General features: G+C 40.3%; 2 protein-coding genes across 2 annotated transcripts; both read left to right on the top strand.

Annotated features, from left to right (window-relative positions):
- Nucleotides 1-4,945: 4,945 nt before the first annotated feature.
- On the top strand, nt 4,946-6,236 carry LOC101596570 (hemoglobin subunit beta). The gene is made up of 3 exons (XM_004650955.3): nt 4,946-5,102; nt 5,221-5,443; nt 5,973-6,236. Exons 1-3 carry the CDS (start codon nt 5,011-5,013, stop codon nt 6,099-6,101), a joined length of 444 nt encoding a protein of 147 aa, XP_004651012.1. The 5' UTR covers nt 4,946-5,010; the 3' UTR covers nt 6,102-6,236.
- Nucleotides 6,237-18,447: 12,211 nt separating this feature from the next.
- LOC101596862 (olfactory receptor 52Z1-like) lies at nt 18,448-19,407 on the top strand. Its single transcript, XM_004650956.2, has one exon. It carries the CDS (start codon nt 18,448-18,450, stop codon nt 19,405-19,407), a length of 960 nt encoding a protein of 319 aa, XP_004651013.2.
- The last annotated feature ends 966 nt before the right edge of the window (nt 19,408-20,373 follow it).

Here is a 20,373-nt window from a genome sequence, read left to right as displayed (position 1 = left end):
TATAGTAGCTAGCAAAATTTCTTCCTTTAAGGGCTTTTTTTTTTTTTTTTTTTTGGCCAATGCTGAAATTAGCAGGATTTTCAGATCTTTCTAACTTGTACAGCCTTTTTTATTTTAAAAAATCTATATGATGTTCCTGTTGGCTATTTTTATAATGACTTGCTAACCAGAACCTGGCTTCTCCTGTTTAAAAGCACTTTTACTAGTACCTCTGGTTATACCATGTGGACAGGGTGGCAAGCTTCGTGGTTTGTGTTCATCCTGCCTGAGGGCAGAGCCTCTCTTGTGTCTATTCATGTTATCTTTTTCAGGGCATTGGGCCTGGTGGACATTTAGAATTGCTGTTTATCATGTTAACCTTCTATTTACATATATAAATATATACATTTTACATATATCATAGTCTTGTATCCCTTCACCCCCAGTCCCCATTTTCCTGAGGGCCCTCCTCAGTGGAGTTCACTGTGGGTCCCTGTTAATTTTTTTTTTTTTTTGGAGGGGCAGTGGGCTGTACCTCGGAATATTTCTTAAAAGCTGAAAAGAATCTTAAGCTCATATCTCAAAAGTAGAGCTATGCTGGGCGTGATGGCACATGCCTTTTATCCCAGCACTTGAGAGGGAGAGGTAGGAGGATCAATGTGAGTTCAAATCCAGTTTGGCACTACAGAGTGAGTCTCAGGTCAGGCTGGGCTACAGTGAGACCTTCACCTCAAAAAAAAAAAAAAAAAAAAAAAAGTAGAGCTACTTGAGTGTCATTGTGGGAAGCTCAATTTCACACTCCTGTGCATAGTAAAGTCTTCATAAGAATCCATTATTGACAGAAGAGATTTTGGAGAATGTGTACGAAGATAGGAGCGACTGTGGCCTCCCTTATCTTGAAAGGGGAAATGACTTATTCCCTTTCCTTCAAAATTTAAAGGAAACACACAAGAAGTTTATTGCACTTTTTCCTAGTTCTCCGCATTTGGAAACAGATGGTGAATTTTCACCATTTTCAAAAAATATTAATGTTCACATATATAAAATGTATTTTTATTAAAAACACCTCCCATTACTTCCTTTTTTTCCCTGTGTCACCCAGCTTCTTTTCACTAACCCCTTTCTTTAGGTACTAGTCCCCCTTTTGTCTTGAGGTCACTTTTTTGTCCCCTTCCTTAATCCAATTCAACATGTTGATGGGTCCAATAGTACGCAGGTCTTGTAACAATAACTGCTGTGTGGTCTTTTTGTTGTTGTTGTTGACTCTTTTTTTTGTTTTGCTGTGTGATCTTAAATGCATCTACCAGTTTTTGTCAGAAGACAGTGATTCACAGGACTTCTCTCCAATCTTTGGCAATTGCTTTCTTTCTGCCACCTCTTCCTCAATGGTCCCTCAGCTTTGGAGACTATGATACTTAATTTGGTGCTGAACACTCAACTGTCACCTCTTCTTGCTTATTGATGAGTTTTGCATTTTCCCAGGAGTTATATCCATCTGAGAAGAAAATCTTCTCTAACCAAACACAAGGGCAGCACTAATATACAGAGATAAACTTCAATATTTAGAGGTCATTTTCTTTGGTCATTTTCAAGGCAGGGTCTCACTCTAGCCAAGGCTGACCTAGAAATCACTCTAGCCCCAGGCTGGCCTCAAACTCACTGTGATTCTCCTACCTTTGCCTCCTGAGGGTTGGGATTAAAGAAATGTGCCACCATGCCCAGTGAGAGGACATTTTTGATAGGCAAAACACAACCATTTAACCAAGCATCATTCTTTTCTTTTTTTTTTTTTTTTTTTTTTAATTTTTTATTTCTTTATTTGAGAGTGACAGACACAAAGAGAAAGACAGATAGAGGGAGAGGGAGAGAATGGGCGCGCCAGGGCTTCCAGCCTCTGCAAACGAACTCCAGAAGCGTGCGCCCCCTTGTGCATCTGGCTAACGTGGGACCTGGGGAACCGAGCCTCGAACCGGGGTCCTTAGGCTTCACAGGCAAGCGCTTAACCGCTAAGCCATCTCTCCAGCCCTCATTCTTTTCTTTATACTAATTCTAGTGTAGAACATTAGGAGTTCAGAAAGCTTGACTTGGCTGTGCACCTGTCGTGTGTGTGTGAGTAAGCTCTCTCTCTCTCTCTCTCTCTCTCTGTCTGTGTGCGTGTGTGTGTGTGTGTGTGTGTGTGTGTGTGTGTGTGTGTGCGTACACATGTTTGGTAATCAGTGTGGCTGACATCAAACTGGAGTGGACATGCAGTGTGACCCTGGACACCATGAAAGTAAGCTCACAGCTGTGAAGAGAGCATAGAGCCCATGGAGCTGCCTTAGACATAGGAATGGTACAGATTTGAGCTTGAAGTTCTGAGTATCGATATTTGCCCCTTTGTATAATTTCTGTTTGCAGGGTGTGTCTGAAGTTTTCCCAGATAACTTGCAGCTTTGCTTCTACAGGGATATGGGCAACAGAAGGAAAAGACTTTCGATGCTCTAGATGAGATATTGCTTCAAAGTTTTAGTGATCTACTCAGAAAACATACTAAATTTCTACCTCTTTACCAGTATAATCATATATAAGTGTGTATTTCCTATCTAAGCTTTGACCAACTTTAGAAGAGCCCACAAATTCTTACATGGTCAATAAGAATCAAAGTGAATTTTATTTTTCACATGTACCTGCTGGGGCTTGGGACAAGTAAAAATAAAGAACTCTATTAAGCAACGAAGAAGGAATTACTTGAGAGAAGAAAGCAATGGAAATTAATTTAATGGGAACATCTAGTAATATAAAATTCCTTGTTTGTCAGATAATTCAAAAATATTACTATTAAAATTGCTGAGTGTTAGAACTAAAATGATGAGAGATCACTACTGATATATTATATATATATATATGATATATTTATTTGTGGTTGTTGGTAACAAGGAGAGAGAAAAAATGAGTCTAGACACAGGAGAATCTGAATCAGATTATAAAGTAGGAGAAACATGGTAATTGCAGAACTATGTTAGCCAGGCGTGGCAATGCACACTTTTAATCCCAGCACTTTGGAGGTACAGTTTGGAGGATTGTCATGAGTTCAAGGCCATCGTGACACTACATAGTAAATTCCAGGTCAGCCTAGGCTAGATTAAGCTAGAGTGAAACCCTACCTCAAAAACAAAACCAAAAAAACTAAGTCCCTTTAAGTTCTGAAAACAAGTGTGAATTTAGGCAGAGGACAAAGTTCAGGAGGGAGAGGTGACAGAGTGACAGAATGATAAGCAGGGCCCCAGGGAAGTGATGAGACCCAATATTATGCTCAGAGATGCTATTGCCAAAAATGCAACTATTTACCATCAGGAAACCAAATAAGCTTCAGACATACTTCTCAGCCTGAGAAGTCACCAATTTACTATATGGAAGGAGGGGGGGATAGGAAGGTATTATAAAAGCTATAGAGATCAAGGAATAGATTTTAACAAAAGAAACAAGTCCAAATATATAGATACAGATATGACAAGGACAAGAATTTCAGTCAATAAATGATTCGATCCCTTGGATACAAGGCTGTTTCACTCATGAACCTATGGCAGCTCTAGTTGCCTGCACAAGGCCTATATAAGATCTGCCCCCTTAATATTCCCTCGTGGATGAGAAAAGGGCCCATAAGGTCTTAACCCACCTACAAGGAGTTATGAGCAGTCAATAAAAACTTGGAGGCAGGGGATATTATTTTCTTCAATGGTATAGCCATAAGTAAATTCTTTATTCTCCAATACCTCCCCCACCCATGCTCATGCAAGCAACTCTAATAAAACATATTGTGTCACCAAAACATAGACATGTAGGAGAGGGATATTTTGTACAGTGGACAGGGTTCAGTGGCGTGGAAAGGGGATAAAAGAGGATTGTGGCTGAGAATATGAATAAAATACTTAATATATATGAATTTGTTAGATAAATAAAATACAACTGCCTCTGAAATAGCACTGATTGGCCAACAGATACCAAATAATAATACTATTATTACTTTATTATCATTGTTATTATTATTAAATGTATTAGTCAATCGATGTGAGGCATATGTACAATGCCTTTCCATCTTCCTGCTATTAGTTTCAAATGACACTAGGTTTAAGTGATGAGAAACTCTACTGTGTCTCATCACTTAAACCCAAATTCTTTCCTGAATGTGTAGTTAGTCTTCTATTTGGGACAACTAGTTTCCCTAATGTCTTTTAAAACTTTGGTTTTAAATAGCTCTGTATTTATTTTTCCTTTTTCCTGAATAGAGTGATCTCTATGTTTCCATCTCTGGATCCCCCCTCCCCAAACCTGTGGGCATACCACATGCTCAATTCAAATTTAGCCTATTTCTCAAACATGATTTATTTGTCTGGGTGAAAAATATTAAAGAAACACTTCATATGCACACACACACACACACACACACACACACACACACAGAGAGAGAGAGAGAGAGAGAGAGAGAGAGAGAGAGAGAACCAACTGTAAATAAATGAATGAATATTTATTTTCTTACCACAATATTTAATCCTTGCATGAAAGAACACCCACTTAGACTGTGATCGAAGTACCATCCAATTTGTTCTCATAATTATTTTACATATTCTGGAGGCACGGGGTGAATTCTACCCACAGGAAATTCCCTTTTGCTGCTGTGCCCCCCGTTTCCCACTTGTATAATAAAAAAGTTGGAGAAATAATCGCTAACTGAAAAAAACAGATGAAAAAAAACTACAAAAACAGCATTGCCGAAGAGGATGTTTTTAGGGGCAGTTTGTGCTACAGGAATGGGACCAGGAGATAAGTAGGAAGAAGCCCCAGAGCCCAACTTTCTATGCCAGTGCAAGAGCTGCCACAAACGGGTCCCTGAGCCTCACCCTGCAGAGCCACACCCTCGCCTTGGCCAATCCGCTTGCACAGGCAGGGAGGGCAGAGGGTAAAGCTAGGCATAAAAGGCAGAGCAGAGCCAGACGTTTCTTACATTTGCTTCTGACACACTTGTGTTTAGTAGCAACCCAAGAAACAGACACCATGGTGCACCTGAATGCTGATGAGAAGTCCATGATCTCCACCCTCTGGGGCAAGGTGAACGCCGATGAAGTTGGTGGTGAGGCCCTGGGCAGGTTGGTATCCAAGTTATAATGCAGCTCAGAAGGAGGGAAGGGGAAGCTGGGTCCATGGAGATAGGGAAGTCTCCCAGGTCCTGACTGGTACTAATGTCCTCTGTTTTCACCCTCTCAGGCTGCTGGTGGTGTACCCCTGGACCCAGAGGTTTTTTGGCAGCTTTGGCGATCTGTCCTCTGCCTCTGCCATTATGGGCAATGCCAAGGTGAAGGCCCATGGCAAGAAAGTGATCCACTCCTTCAGTGAGGGCCTGAAAAACCTGGACAACCTCAAGGGCACCTTCGCCAGCCTGAGTGAGCTGCACTGTGACAAGCTGCACGTGGACCCCGAGAACTTCAGGGTGAGTTGACAGCATCCTCCTTACTGTTTCCTTCCTCTTTCTTTTCTGCGGTCAACTTCACCATGGGAGGAACTGGATTAGATACTAGGGACCAGGCGAGAATGGGGAAGGTGATGGTGTCACTGTGGAACTCTGAGGAGCATCTCGTTTCTTTTATTCTCTCTTCATAACTGTCGCTTTCCTGTCATTTCATTCTTGTGTTCTGGGATTTCCCCTTATTTTCACTAATCTTTTACAATTCTTTCATGATTCATATAATCTTTCTTCTTTTAGTCTAGTTCTTTTGTCCTTCTTTGAAGACAAGAGGCATTAAAACACATAGTGCTTCTTTGCACAGTTAAGATGACAGGGAAAATATTTTGCACACTAACTCTGGATAATTTAAAAGAATTCTTATTAGTGCTAGCCAATAAGATCCAGCTATCGTTCTGATTATGAGGATGTACTTATAACCAGAGCTTGAAAGGAAGTTGGAACATTCTATACACATGCTCTGGTCATCAAGTTAATACTTCTCTCTTCCCCACAGCTCCTGGGTAATGTGATCGTGATTGTGCTGGCCCACCACCTGGGCAAGGAGTTCACCCCCGCTGTGCAGGCTGCCTTCCAGAAGGTGGTGGCTGGCGTGGCTAATGCCCTGGCTCACAAGTACCACTAATGTCCCTTTCCTAATATTGTCTTTGCACAAAGGCCCCTTTCTCCCCAAAGAACAACTATCAAATTCAGGGGAAACGATGAAGGCCTTTGAGCAACTGGATTCTGTCTAATAAACTGACATTCACTTTCACTGCAATGGCGTATCTAAATTATTTTCGTGTCTCTCAGAATGGCTCATGGGAAGGCAAGGCATTTAAGATACAAAGATTTGAGGGTTCTCTTTGGATAATTTGGAAAATAAATCAATGTTTAGGACACCGTGATAGGAGGGGAGGCTGCAAGCAATTCATGTGTGTGGGAAACAGCCCTGCTCTCTATTCCCTACTCATCACTTGGGGCACAATTTTCCCATGGTTTGTTTAGTATGGCTTGCTCTCTCTAACCTTCCTCATAAGTGTCCCTTGTCTTTCCACTTGGTTGCCAAGCACTCACCTTACTGAGTCCAGTAAGTTCTTGTGCCTAAAGATGCCCCTACCCCCTGGAGCTTTCCCTCTATGCTCCACTGGTCACGGGGCTCCTCCTTCCCTGACACCTCTTAGACCTTCGTACTTTCTTAGTCTTCCCTGGAGGAAGTTAGTTGTCAATAGTGGGATAAACGTGGGACAGGGAGAAAACGTGGTTCTTGTAGGTTATCACCACTGATCCATTATCAACTCACCATAGACCACCATTAAGTGGAAGTCCCATTCTTTCTCATACTTTGAGTATCCTACAAGGGGTTGGACATCAGTCCTCTTCTTTCTCCTGATTCTGGTAGCTATTCTGTCTCTGTAATTACTATTGCTACCATCAGCAGTATGCTGTAGCTTCATTTTTCCCCACACAGTCACTGCTTAAGTGTATGTTAGGTTCACAAAACAAAATATTATTCTCAAGTGGTCCCTTTCCCCTCTTCTAGTGCAGTTCTGTCAAGATTCTGAAAAGGGTGCATAAAATAAGTAACCGTTATAGAATAATTTGCATATGGCTTTGTGGACTGGAAGGGTAAAAATATCAAGATGACAGGAATTGAGCCATTGTCTTAAGCTATAAAAGGGAAAGTCAAAAAAGGCTTCAAGTAAGATGGGAAAGTATATTAAAAAAAAAAACTTCTAGAAGAAAGAATAGGGTGAAACACATTAGTACTGATGTATAGATCACCTGTAATCTCTGCACTCAGGAAGTTGAGTTGGGATCATAAATGGTAAGACCCTGTCACAAAACAAGTACAAAACAAACAAACGAACAAACAGAAAGCATCAGTCTTGACAACAGCTTTTGAATATGTCACTCAAAGCACAGACAAGAAAGCAAAAACAACTAAGAGAACTTATGTCAAACTACAGCTGCTTCTTTAGAGCAAAGAGAACAATCAACAAAACAAAAGCATCTATACAGTGTGAGAGCATAGGGAAAAGACATGACTAAATACCAAAAGGTCCACCTGTAACAATTCTTTCCTTTTTTTTGTTTTTCCTTTTCCCTCTTTCCACCTGTCTTTTATGCATCTTTCTTTTAAAAGAAAATTACAATCAGTTCACTTCATATAAGTATGAAAATATAAAATTGTGGGAATAAATTGCTGGTATTTTATCTTTGCTTCTTTGGGGTTTAATTTTATTCAATATTTACTATATTGAACATAAAATCACTAGTTATGAGTAAAAAACAGCGTTGTGCGTGTGTGTGTGTGTGCGTGTGCGTGTGCGTGTGTGTGTGTGTGTGAGTGCACACTCCTGTGGATGTTAGAGGACAACCTTACATGTCAGTTCTTTTCCTTCATCCTTCTTTTGTGACAGTCTCCCTTGTTTGGGGCTGGATAGCTGGCCTCAGGGCTTCTGGTTCCTTCTGGTTCTGCCTCCCATAGCTATAGGTGTGTTGTGGTTACAAACACCTGCACCACTTTGTGGGTGCTGAGGAATCCAACTCAGGGCAACAGGCTTGCAAAACAGGTGCCTTAAAAAAAAAACAGGTGCCTTTAAAACAAATTAAGCTTCCCCCAGCCTCTGCCTGTTTTAGCTGATAATTTTTGTCCAGTTATGTAATGTATTTTTTATCACTGTGGTGGTTTGAGTCGTCAGATGTTCCCTATAAACTCATGTGTTCTGAATGCTTGGTGTCCACCTGAGAGCAAGTTGGGAGGTGGCACCTTGCTGAAAGCTGTGTGTTGTTGGGGCCAGGATGAGGGATATTACAGCAGATGCCCCTGGCCAGAACTTGGCTCATTCTCCAGTTGCTGTATTTCACCTGCTGTGGCAAAACTCACGTCCAGACCCTGCTCATGTCATGCCATATTTTCACTGCTATCACGGTGCCTCCTCTCAAGTCTGAAAACCAAGCTAAAATCTTTCCTGCCATCGGCTGCTGTTAGTCAGGTGCTTTGTCAGAGCAATCAGACTCCTCCCATTACCTTCCCTTGGCAATCCTCCCTGCCTGCCTTCCACTGAGCCTCTTCTTCCTGTGTGTGTGTGTGTGTGTGTGTGTGTGTGTGTGTGTGTGTGTGTGTGTCCTGTTAAACTTGGGGATGCCTGCCTAGGCACAGGTGGAGGATTGTTTACCAGAGCATGTGAGTGTTACCAGTGACAACACTGCTGCAGAAGATGTTTCCCGCCCCCTCCCCTCCCCCAGCCACCATTTACTGCCTATAGTTCCTCAAGGAGGGAAGGGAAGGAGAGAGCCTGCTGTCCTCCGCCATCATCCATAACAGAATGTCCATGCGCCAGTGATGTCGACTCTTTCAAAACTGTGTCCAATGACCTCTTTGTCTTGTACTCCTCGGATGGATATGATGAGTAGGAGGTTTCTGCTCACGTTGGTGATTCTGCCATTGGTTCCCACTGCCCTCCCGAATTGTTAGCAAGGATTTCTAATTCTGAGGGGAAGTCAAGATCTTCAAACCCCCAAATCTAGCTTTGCCTTGTTGATTAGGGACTGAACAGCATAAAGCAGCTGATTTTGTCAGATAGGGAGCTCTTCTGCCATTGAGCAGATCAAGAATGAGGAGACTGTATCTATGTCATGTTTGATTCTGTTCCTTTTTCCTTCTCTTTTCTGTCATCTGCCTGTTCAGTGCACATGGTATGGTAATGGGAGCATTTAGGTCTCAGCTTATGCACCTGTCACTTAAAACATTCTCCCTGGGGAGGCACAAAGACAGGTACATTCAATGCAAGGCAGGGCAGACAATTGACTAAAGAAGCACTATTGCACTAAAGCCAGTTTTTACAAACCAGTGAGTGTACTGGAGTTACTTACAGGAGCATGGGTGACTCAAAGGCATCCGCATCACAGGGAAGTATAACTCTGTCCTGGAGGTGATCTCATGGAAGCTGTACCATGGAGTCCCACTTCTAGTTCATATTCTACCTCCTATGTTATTTAGCTTCCTCTGGGGCCAGGATAATGGACGAAACGTTAAGGAGAGATGTTGATGCCATGGAACAGACTTTGTGTTGGAGTAGAGAGGTATATTCAGTCATCATCTGCACTGCATTGTGACTACAGTTAACATTAATGTATTAGGGCTGGGAGAAGGTTCAGCAGATAAAAGCACTTGCCACAGAAACATGAGGGCCCGAGTGGGCCTTGTTTGCCTTGATTTCAATTCCTGAACATCCCCCTAAAGAGCAAGGTGTGGCTAAATATACCTATAACCCCAGACCTGTGAGACTGGAGAACCCCAGCATCTCGAGAAAACATGGGGGTGAGCGATAGAGGAGGAAACCTGACATTCTCCTCTGCCTCCACCTGTGCGCAAGTGGATCTCATACAACTGCATGTATGGGCATACTCCCCCTGCCATGCCCACGCAGATGGCATCATAATACCACACCTACACAAAAAATTAATACACAGACTATTTCAAGTGTTTGAAAGACTAGATTTATGTATTTTCTGCTTTGTTATCTTTATGGCTATATTAATTGAACAAAATAATTGGTTTCATTATGCCATCTTTATATATGTATGCAAGATACTCTGATCATATTTATCACCGTGTATCCTGTGTGGGTTGAACCAGATATCTCCCATATGCGCATGTGCTTAGAATGCTTTGTTCCCAGCTGCTGTGTTGTCAATAGTTCTCTCTGATATCAGTATATTTAGGGCCTTTAAGACACTAGTTTTTTGTTTGTTTGTTTGTTTGTTTGTTTGTTTTTGGTAACCCTAGTTCTTTTGATAAGCCTTATAGTAGGTTCTTATCTCTTTAGTCATGCCAAGAGCCAAGAGGGCTTACCTCAATTATATTTATCCAGCTAAAAACCATCTGTTTCATGTATCCTTGAAGAAAGGAGAAGAAAAGAAATCTATGAACCACTTCTGACCCCTACTGGTGTGCACAGGGATCTTTGGGTGAATGATGTTCAGAGATGGGGAAGTATCGAAGGTGGTTATCTATGGTAAACAGTCTAGCGTATGTGAGTACTATCAAATATACTGAAGACTACTGTAGACTCAACTTTATTGCTATTTGGATAATCAGTTGACTTTATGCTAGGCATTGTTTTGGTTTATGGGACTTCAATAAGAAATGTCATTCACACTGACTTTGAGATGACAGAAACTGTAAACATTTAACAATTATAAATTAATTTTCAATAACCTAGGTGTACCATTTGGTACAGTTGACATTTCTAACTACTGGGGAGCTCTACAGTCTATGAATCAAGGGAAATGACTGAATACATCTCTGTTTTTAGGCACCTATCAGTTCTAGTATTCACCTCTTGGATTTTCCTGTTTATTCCTATAGCAGAATGAAGACTTTGACTTGATGTGATATTTAACTTTTAGAAGTGAAGATAGTTACTTAAGACTGTTTTCCCCATAAAACATCCTTTAAAGATTATTTCCAATTGTGGTAGTTTGAAGGCATGTCCCCCATAGACTCAGGCGGTAATTTGGGTCTCCAGCTGCCTGTCTGGAGGAAGTGTCCCTAGCGGGCAGATCTGAGGTCCAGTGCAGAGGTGTGGAGAGCAGTATGAGCCAGGAAGGTTCTGCTTGCTGCCCTTTTGCACTTGTTGCTTTTTGGTGTTGCTGGCTGTTTCTCTCTCTTCTCCTTGGATTTATGGAGGAGATCTAGCTTCTTCCACCATTGATAGAACTTCCCTGGATCTGTAAGCTGAAATAAACCTCTTTCTCCTATAAACTGTATCTGGTTTGGATGGTCATCTCAGCAAGGTGCAGCTGTCTACAACAGAGATAACCTTACACGGTGAAGCAGTAATAGAACTAAATCTGGACCAGGTTAGTATCATTAATTTACAAAAAACAAACAACAAAAAAACAGATGCCTAAGGAATTCTTACCACTATTTGAGTTAACAAGGCCATCATTTCTAATCTATTTTATTGGAAGGCCTAAAAATTTTGAAAAAGTGAGGCTTTTGGTGATGTTATCTAACCTAAATATTGGTCAGTTGAGACATGACCTTATTGAAAGTCATTGATAGTCTGTATTCCACATCTTTAAATGTTCATATGTGTGTGTGTGTGTGTGTGTGTGTGTGTGTATACACAATTAAAAGGTACAATCCAAGACTCCAGTGACATAATTACTTAATATCAATGATATTATCTGAGTTTTCTAAAACTGGGAAATTACTTTTTCAGAATATATTGTCCAAGGACCTTAGAGAATTGTGTGTAGGCTTCTATAAGGAAGGTCTTGAAGAATGACTCTCATATCACATAGGATCTTATTGGGAGTAGAGTTTTAAACTAGAAACAGATTTGACATTTTTCTTATTATATGCCTCATTATATGTATCAGAACTTTTTTTCACCATTTTCAATTTCTTATGTTTGTGTGCATGTGTGGTATGGTGTGTTACAGGTATATACACATGCGTGTGCACATGTGAATACCCTGCATGTGCGTGTGTAGATCAGAGAGAACACTGGGGGCCCTTCTCTGTCACTCTTCCGTATATTTCCTTGACACAGTCTCTCGTTGAATGCAGAGCAGTAGTTTTCACCAACCCCAGTGATCCTCAGGTATGTATGATGCACAGGATGAGATGAGTTGTCATGCCAATTGTTCATGTTGGTGGGTTCTACTGAATTGAGCTCAAGTGGTCTCAAGCCTTCTCAGGCCCACATGCTTATGTGGCAAGTACTCTTTACTGCTGAGCCATTTCCCTAGCCCCAAATTTACTTTTTTGGTGAGGATAGAAAAAAACATGCTTCATTGTGATATTTTCACACATATGGATTAAGCTGTTTTCTTATTTCACCAGATATTCCCTTCTTTCCCTCTTCTCTTCTCTGCTTGGTAGTGCCCATCTTCCCTCATTTAGTGTCTCTTGCTTTCATATGACACATTTTCCTTTAATCTTTCTTATTTCTATTCTTCCTCCCTTTATCCCTCTTCCTCTTTTACAAGTCCTCATACTTATTTTATGTCATGTATATATATATTATATATATACATGTATATATATATTATATATATATTATATATATATACATGATGTTAACATATTTGAGAAGACATTATACTTATAATTCTAAACCTGTCCAATTTTGTTTACCATAATGGCCTTCAATTTCACCCATTTTCTTGCCACTGTCATGATTCAATTCATCTTTGAAATAGAATAAAATTTAATTGTATAGAGCTGGGCACGAGGCTCAGAGGATAAAGGCGTTTGCTTACAAAGTTTGCCATTTCAGGCTCCATTCCCCCCAGTACCCCCGTAAACTTAGATACAAAAAAGCAGTGTATGCATCTGACATTTGTTTGCAGAAGCAAGAGGTACTGGCATACCTATACACACAGAAACGTGAAAATAAATAAAAATATTGAAAAAGCTGCATATATATAATCACATACATGTATCTAATAGGTACATTCATAATATTTTCATTATCCATTTTTTCTATTGATGGGTATCTAGTACATTTCATTTTCTTGGCCATTTTTAATAGTGCAGCAGTACATGTAGATGACACTTAATCTTTTTGATTCAAACAAAGTTTATGACTCTCCAAAGGAATGGAGCAGCCAAAGCTATTTGTAGCAAAATTTGGGAGCGTTACAGGTAAGTTATAACATGACTTAGAGCGCTCACCGCTGGGTCACCATCCAACAAGCAGATGAAAAGGATAATTTTTTTTTTCGTATAGAATCTCCCTGTCCCTCAACAATCTCTTTTTCTCTAATTGCCTTCTTTCTAAGAATAGATTGGAAGATGAATACTGTCCTATGGTCACACCCAAAGCATCAGGGAGAAGTTATGGTTTGTTTTTTTTTTAAATTTGAGAGCAACAGACACAGAGAAAGACAGATAGAGGGAGAGAGAGAGAATGGGCGCGCCAGGGCTTCCAGCCTCCGCAAACGAACTCCAGACGCGTGTGCCCCCTTGTGCATCTGGCTAACGTGGGACCTGGGGAACCGAGCCTCGAACTGGGGTCCTTAGGCTTCACAGGCAAGCACTTAACCGCTAAGCCATCTCTCCAGCCCAAGTTATGGTTTTAAGACTGCTGGATGGAAAGCATCTGAAACGTGAAGAATAGTTACTGGTTAGTGGCTACTCTAAGCCAGAGAGCACAGGTGGTCACATGACTGGGAGATTTGGGCACATTAGGCATCTGATCAAGGTCAGCAGATAGGCAGACGTCTGAATCATTTAGAAAGTCTACTACTGTAGGTGAAAAAATATTTCAGGTAGACCTTTATAGCTAATAGAAAATAGGGGATATTTGAATAATATCACTTTAGGGACCTTAATGAGAAAATACCTTCCTACATAAATCTTGCATCTGCATGAAGCCTATTTTGAATTTCACTAGTACAATGAAATGTAGTTTTTCTTTTATCATTAAAGTGTCTTTCAACAGCCAATAGTGATTTCAGCAGTAGCTGATGGCATATCCAGACTGTTCCAATCATGACTAGTCTTATCATGCGGCCAACAGAAAAGAGAACACAAGGACCCTTAATATTTCTAGGGAACTAAAGAGGATTCATTGCAGTTGATGACTTTTAAGAAACTTAAAATTCTTCTTCAACATGTGGTATTTACAATTTTATTCCTTCAGACTTCCCCAAGGGGCTGTGGCTATGTTGGGACAGTTTCTGACATGTATATGCAATTCAACTAATTGTATGTGTTAAGTTGGTGTCTGAGAATGTGAACCAGAAGGAAAGTTAAACAGTGTAGAGAAAGAAAGGGCAGGAGATCACCCTCAGGAGAAAAATAAGCTCAGAACACTCTTCCAAGACAGAAGCAAACCTCAATTCTCTGGGGCTGGAAATCTGGGGCCTGGGAGATATGTAAAATATGTATAAATAGACTTCTAGATTTTCTGTCTGTGCTTTTGGCATCTCAAAGTTTTTGTTGCTTCTCTTTCCAGCCTGTTAAATACCTTCAGTCTTCTAGCAGATACAAGTAAGTAAACTGAGTTATGCTCAGTGGGCACTTATAGAAAACGACATGAGACATAAAAATCAGGAAATTACAAAAGCTCTTCATTATTTCAAAAATTTAGCTATTCCACATTTTCTGCAATACTAACTCAGGACTGATGCACTTTAGTTAGAGTCAATCTGCAATTGTGGTATATTTCTATCTTTTCTTTTTATTTATAAAATGGATATGAGTTGTTGTTTTTTTGGCCAACAAGTCCTGGATGTTTTCTTTAGATCCAATAGACATTCAGTGATTTCAAACAAGGCTTAATGTTTTTAAAAGTTCAGGAAAGATAGTATCTATCATCTATGTATATATGCATAAATGCATGCACACATTTTTCTACAAAATTTACTGAGTGCCATATATTAATTTGAAAATCAACATGTCCCTCTTTATGCTTTCCAATAACTTACAAAAATAGTGACAAGTTTCAACTAAAGTTACAAACTGACATAGTACAGCCAGTATAAGAAAATGCATCTTGGTTTTTAGGGTATACTAGACAATTTCAATCTTAGTTTACTGGACCATGAGATTGAAGTCCTAAAGGTTAAACATTGCTCTTGAACTTTTTTGTTAGTTTTTAAAAAATATTTTCATTTATTTAATTGCAGACAGAGAGAATGGGCATGCCAGAGCCTCCAGCCACTACAAACAAATTCCAGATGTATGTGCCACTTTTAGCCTTTGGCTTTACATGGGTATTGGGGAATCAAATCAGGATTGTTAAGATTTTCAGGCAAGTACCTTAACCATTAAGCCATCTCTCCAGCCCAGTTCTTAAACATTTTTTTTTTTTTGGTGGGGGGTTTCAAAGTAGGGTCTCACTCTCACCCAGGCTGACTAGGCATTTTTTATGTAGTCTCAAGGTGGCCTCAAACTCACAGCAATATTCCTACCTCTGCCTCCTCTGATTGATAATCTTCAGTTGTGTAGATAATGTGTTTTGATCACAGTCCCATTCCATTTGCTTCTCTGGTCACTGTTCCTTTTCTCCTCTCCCTTCCACTAAGTAATCTATTTCTAGCCAGTCTCTCCTTTATCTATTTTTTTAAAATTAGTTTTCTATTCAGCAAATACAGGCAGTTTGGTACCATTATTAGGCTCATCTGTGACCTACCCCCTCCCCATTGGCCCCTCCTTGTTGAGGTATATGGGTCATGCATTGTGGAGTTAGCCCACAGTTATGGGTAAGATAAATATCTCTGCATTTCATGACCCAACATGTGGCTCTGACATTCTTTCCACCCCCTCTTCTGAAAAACTTCCCTGAGCCATGTTGGGTTCAGTTTTGGTCTGCTTCAGTGATGAGGTGTTGGGGGCCTCTGAGGCTCTGGCTCTCTGATTTGGTAGGAGTTGATTTTTCTCTGTGTTGGTCTCCTTCCCCCTTGTGCTGGTATCTGGTTCATCAGGAAAACAGCACCCTTGCTTGTTTCACCAATTTTCCTTAGTTTCAGGCAGGGGCCCTTTTGAGGTATGATGGGGTGGCTCTCTCCTTAGGATCTGCATCTATCTGAAAAAGAGAAGCAGATTCTCCAATAGAGAGTAAGTTAGCACCAGGTCAAATGAGATAACCCTTACTTTTTTTTATAGAGATTTTAATAGGTGTATGCCCTCTTGTAGCCCATGATTGATGGTAGCTTGATATTGGAGAGTGGGCTTGTGTTTGGATATGGTTCTGACTTGTTTCCCAGCTCCAGCTATTGGTCCCGTACCACTGAGGGGATCAGTTAGCCAAATCAAGAGCAGTTGGTTCCCCACCATGGCTGTGTGCAACTATTGCACTTGTGTGGGTATCACAACAGGTTATTTGCTGCTAAGTAGGTTTGACCATGAGTTGCTTGGAGAGATATTGGTCATTTCTCCCAGTTGCCCATGTAGCACCTTCTGGCCCTAGACACACTGACTGGGGACTGACTCTCTCCTGGCTTCCAGTCATGCCGGTTCCATTTTATGTGTCAGCTGCATATGGTGTCTTCAGCAATAGGGTCTTACCACTAACCTTTGGTGGGTCATCAAGTACTCTGACAGAAATCTGTCATTCTTTTAAGAAACATTGTAGGTTTCTTTGATCAAAAGCTCATTGTGGATAATAGCCCCATGCTGGTACTGGGAGTTACAGGTCTCAAACTCACTATGTATCCAAATTTTGCTTTGGATTCTTCATAGCCCTGCCTCTGCCTCCTACATGCTCTGATTAAGTTACATACCTCCATGATTGGCTTTGTAAGCTTAGTTTTGACTTTTTGAAGAAAATCCATCATAAGTTTGATAGCAGCTAGGTCAATCAATTTACATTTCTACCAACAGTGAATCATGATTACACAGTCCTTGTTTCCTCATCGGCATGTAGTGACTTTTTTTTCTTGATGAAAGACATTCTGACTGAGGTGCAATGGGCTCTCAAGGCAGTTTTATTTTGCATTCTCTGACAGCTAAGGATGCTGCGCACTTTTTCAAATATTTATTGGTCATCTGTATTTTACCGCTGATCACTTTCTACTCAATTCATTAGCCCACTTACTGAGTGGATGGCACTCTTTTGTGGCAGTTCATGTTTTGGTTGTTTATATGTTTTAGATATCATTTCCCTTTTGGATGTATTGTGGGCAAAGATTTTTCTCCCATTTAATAAACTGAGAAATATTAATTTCTTAGAGACTATTGCATCACCTCACTAAATAAGGGCTTTAGCCACTTTTTTATTCAAGAATGGGACTGAGGGAGGACAGGACTGTCTATCAGTCACAACCTTTATGTCTATAACAAGACCCAAGCATTTATCTATGAACACAACACACACACACACACACACACACACACACATAAACACCCTAAGATTGAAATCTGCCATCTTGCCTGAACTCAATGTTACCCTTGCTTATTTCCTCCATATTCATTTAGTAATAACCTCTCTCCTTTTTTTTTTCAAGGATAATGTATATTTTATAGTGTGTAAAAATTTAACTACTTGTAAGTGTTATGTACTTGATAATGCAAAGTGCTAGTTTCAATCAGAGACTAGAGTGGATGGAATAATTTCTCATCATTTACTAGATATGTACATATAAAAGTTAAGCTAAGTTTGGTATCAAAAATAGTTTAGATCATTGTTTCTCATACACTTTTGCAGAGATCAATGCATTTCACTTTTGTGTCATCAGTGGTTAGCACACATCTTGACATCATTTCCTCATTCAATCAACATAGAAAAAAGTGGATATATGCCATATGGCTGGAAATCTGCTTTTTAATTTTTATTTTTTACTTTTTGGGTTTTTTTTTTTGAGGTAGGTTCTCACTCTAGCCCAGGCTGACCTGGAATTCACTATGGAGTCTCAGGGTGGCCTCGAACTCACGGCAATCCTCCTACCTCTGCTTCCCAAGTGCAGGGATTAAAGGTGTGCGCCACCACGCCCAGCTAAAATCTACTTTTTGATACCAGCTTGCCTGGGAAGAAAAACACAATTTCAAGTCTATTTGTCTTAGTGAAAAGCTTGATGGTATAATTTTGCCTCCAAGTTTATTTTGATAAGCAATAGAAGATGGTGATTAAAACCAGAGCTTTCATATTTGCTCTGTCTGAAGGTAGTGGGTTTTGGAGTAAGAAACAGAAAATCTATGGCTCTTTCCATTTCTGGCTGCAGGAATATTGGTGTCTAGGTTATGGATTATTGTAGAGATCTTTTCTATAAGTCATTTTATAATTTAGTTAATTCACATAGGTCAAGTATTGTGAAACATATTAAACCATTATTTATGATTAGCATTTCTTTCAAGATGCCAGACTGGATTCGACAGAAGCCATGCACGTTTAGGCTAATCCTTCTAACTGTTATTTCACATAGATGAATATACTTGGGAAAATAGGCCCTGACCTCATTCAGACTTGATGGTTCACTTCAACCTTGTGGTCTCTATTAAATAGCTGTTGGCTCAACAGGAAGCACAGATGGCTCTTTCCTTTCACAACTACACCAGTCCTCAGAATGTGTGGTATGTTCTGGTTGGAATCCCAGGACTGGAAGATTTGCATACCTGGATCGCCATCCCCATCTGTTCTATGTACATCGTGGCTGCCATGGGCAACATCTTCCTAATCGTGCTGATCATGTCGGAGCGCAGTCTGCATGAGCCAATGTACCTCTTCCTCACAATGCTGGCCTTCACAGACGTGCTGCTCTCCACCGCCACGGCACCCAAGATGCTGGCCATCTTCTGGTTCCATTCTAAGGACATATCCTTTGGTAGCTGTGTGGCCCAGATGTTCTTCATACATTTCATCTTTGTGGCCGAATCTGCTATTCTCTTGGCCATGGCATTTGACCGCTATGTAGCTATCTGTCACCCGCTGAGATACACCACAATCCTCACCTCCCCAGTCATTGGGAAGATTGGTTTAGCAGCTGTGGTCCGGAGCTTTTTAGTCTGCTGTCCATTCATCTTCCTAGTATACCGGCTTTCCAACTGTGGGAGAAGCACAATTCCCCATTCCTACTGTGAGCACATGGGCATTGCCGGACTGGCATGCGATAATATCAAGGTCAACATCATCTATGGCCTGACCGTGGCCCTCTTGTCTACAGGGCTAGATATTATATTCATCATTATTTCATACACAATGATCCTTCGTACGGTTTTTCGGATTCCTTCCTGGGCTGCGAGGTATAAGGCCCTGAACACATGTGGTTCCCACATCTGTGTTATTCTGATGTTCTATACACCAGCATTCTTTTCGTTTTTCGCCCATCGCTTTGGAGGCAAAACCATCCCTCGGCACATCCACATCCTGGTTGCCAACCTCTATGTGATGGTGCCTCCTATGCTCAACCCCATCGTTTATGGAGTGAAGACCAAGCAAATACAAGATCGAGTGGTTTTGCTTTTCTCCCCTATGAATACATGTTGTTAACTTGAAAACTACTACCAAATACTGGTTTGTTTTTTTTTGTATAAAACTCTCTCTCTTTAAGCATCTATTTCTGTGAAGAATAAGCAATAAATATACACTTCTAACACTTTCAAAAGTTAACATCTGCAAATGTCTTCATCATATATACATACTCCGAGACTTCAAAAGTTTTACTTTAATGACATTTCATTAGCATGGATTTCAACTCATTTTATGGTTATGTAAACATTCAGAGAAAAGACAAATGGGTTTTCCCATGTGTTACTGAAAAATTTTATAGTCAATCTCAATTCCTGCAGAAATGTAAGATATTTCCATGTCTGATAGTAAATACATGGAACATTAATATGAATCTGCTAAATTATGTTTAGTCTGTCAGCACAGATTTCTTTTTCCTTTTCTTATGTGGAAGCCAGGTCTGATAATGCACATCTTTTATTTATTTACTTATTTATTTATTTATTTATTTATTTATTTATTTATTTATGTTCAGAGGCAGAAAGAGATAGAGAATGAGTATGGGCATGCCAGGGCCTCTAGCCACTGCAAATGAACTCCAGATGCATGGCCACCATGTGCCTCTGACTTACATGGGACCTGGAGAATTGAACCTGGGTCCTTAGGCTTCATAGGCATGTGCCTTAACTGCAAAGCCATATCTCCAGCCCATGTGAGCACAGATTTCTTAACTGGAAACACCACATCTAAGATTATACATTTTCTGATTCACTTACATCTTACAACTTAAGATAAGCAATTTGATATGCACATTAAATGAATTGCTTTTAATATATTAAAAATATTCTCAAAGATTAATTCACAATATTACCTGGGATATTTAAAATTAATTTTTCTGGGCTGGAGAGATGGCTCAGCTATTAAAGAATCTTGCTTGCAAAACCCACTTGCTCACATTTGAGTCCCCGGGACCCAAGTAAAGCCAGATGCACAAATTGGCATATGCAT

Source organism: Jaculus jaculus, chromosome 3 (genome assembly GCF_020740685.1).
Source record: "Jaculus jaculus isolate mJacJac1 chromosome 3, mJacJac1.mat.Y.cur, whole genome shotgun sequence".
Taxonomy (NCBI): domain Eukaryota; kingdom Metazoa; phylum Chordata; class Mammalia; order Rodentia; family Dipodidae; genus Jaculus; species Jaculus jaculus.
This window is presented reverse-complemented; position numbering and strand designations above follow the sequence as displayed.

Bases quoted from the DNA above. Each gene is read 5' to 3' on its own strand.
- LOC101596570 (XM_004650955.3), top strand. From the start codon at position 5,011: ATGGTGCACCTGAATGCTGATGAGAAGTCCATGATCTCCACCCTCTGG. The intron at 5,103-5,220 runs GTTGGTATCCAA...TCACCCTCTCAG, and splicing joins GGTGGTGAGGCCCTGGGCAG to GCTGCTGGTGGTGTACCCCT. The intron at 5,444-5,972 runs GTGAGTTGACAG...TCTTCCCCACAG, and splicing joins TGGACCCCGAGAACTTCAGG to CTCCTGGGTAATGTGATCGT.
- LOC101596862 (XM_004650956.2), top strand. From the start codon at position 18,448: ATGGCTCTTTCCTTTCACAACTACACCAGTCCTCAGAATGTGTGGTAT.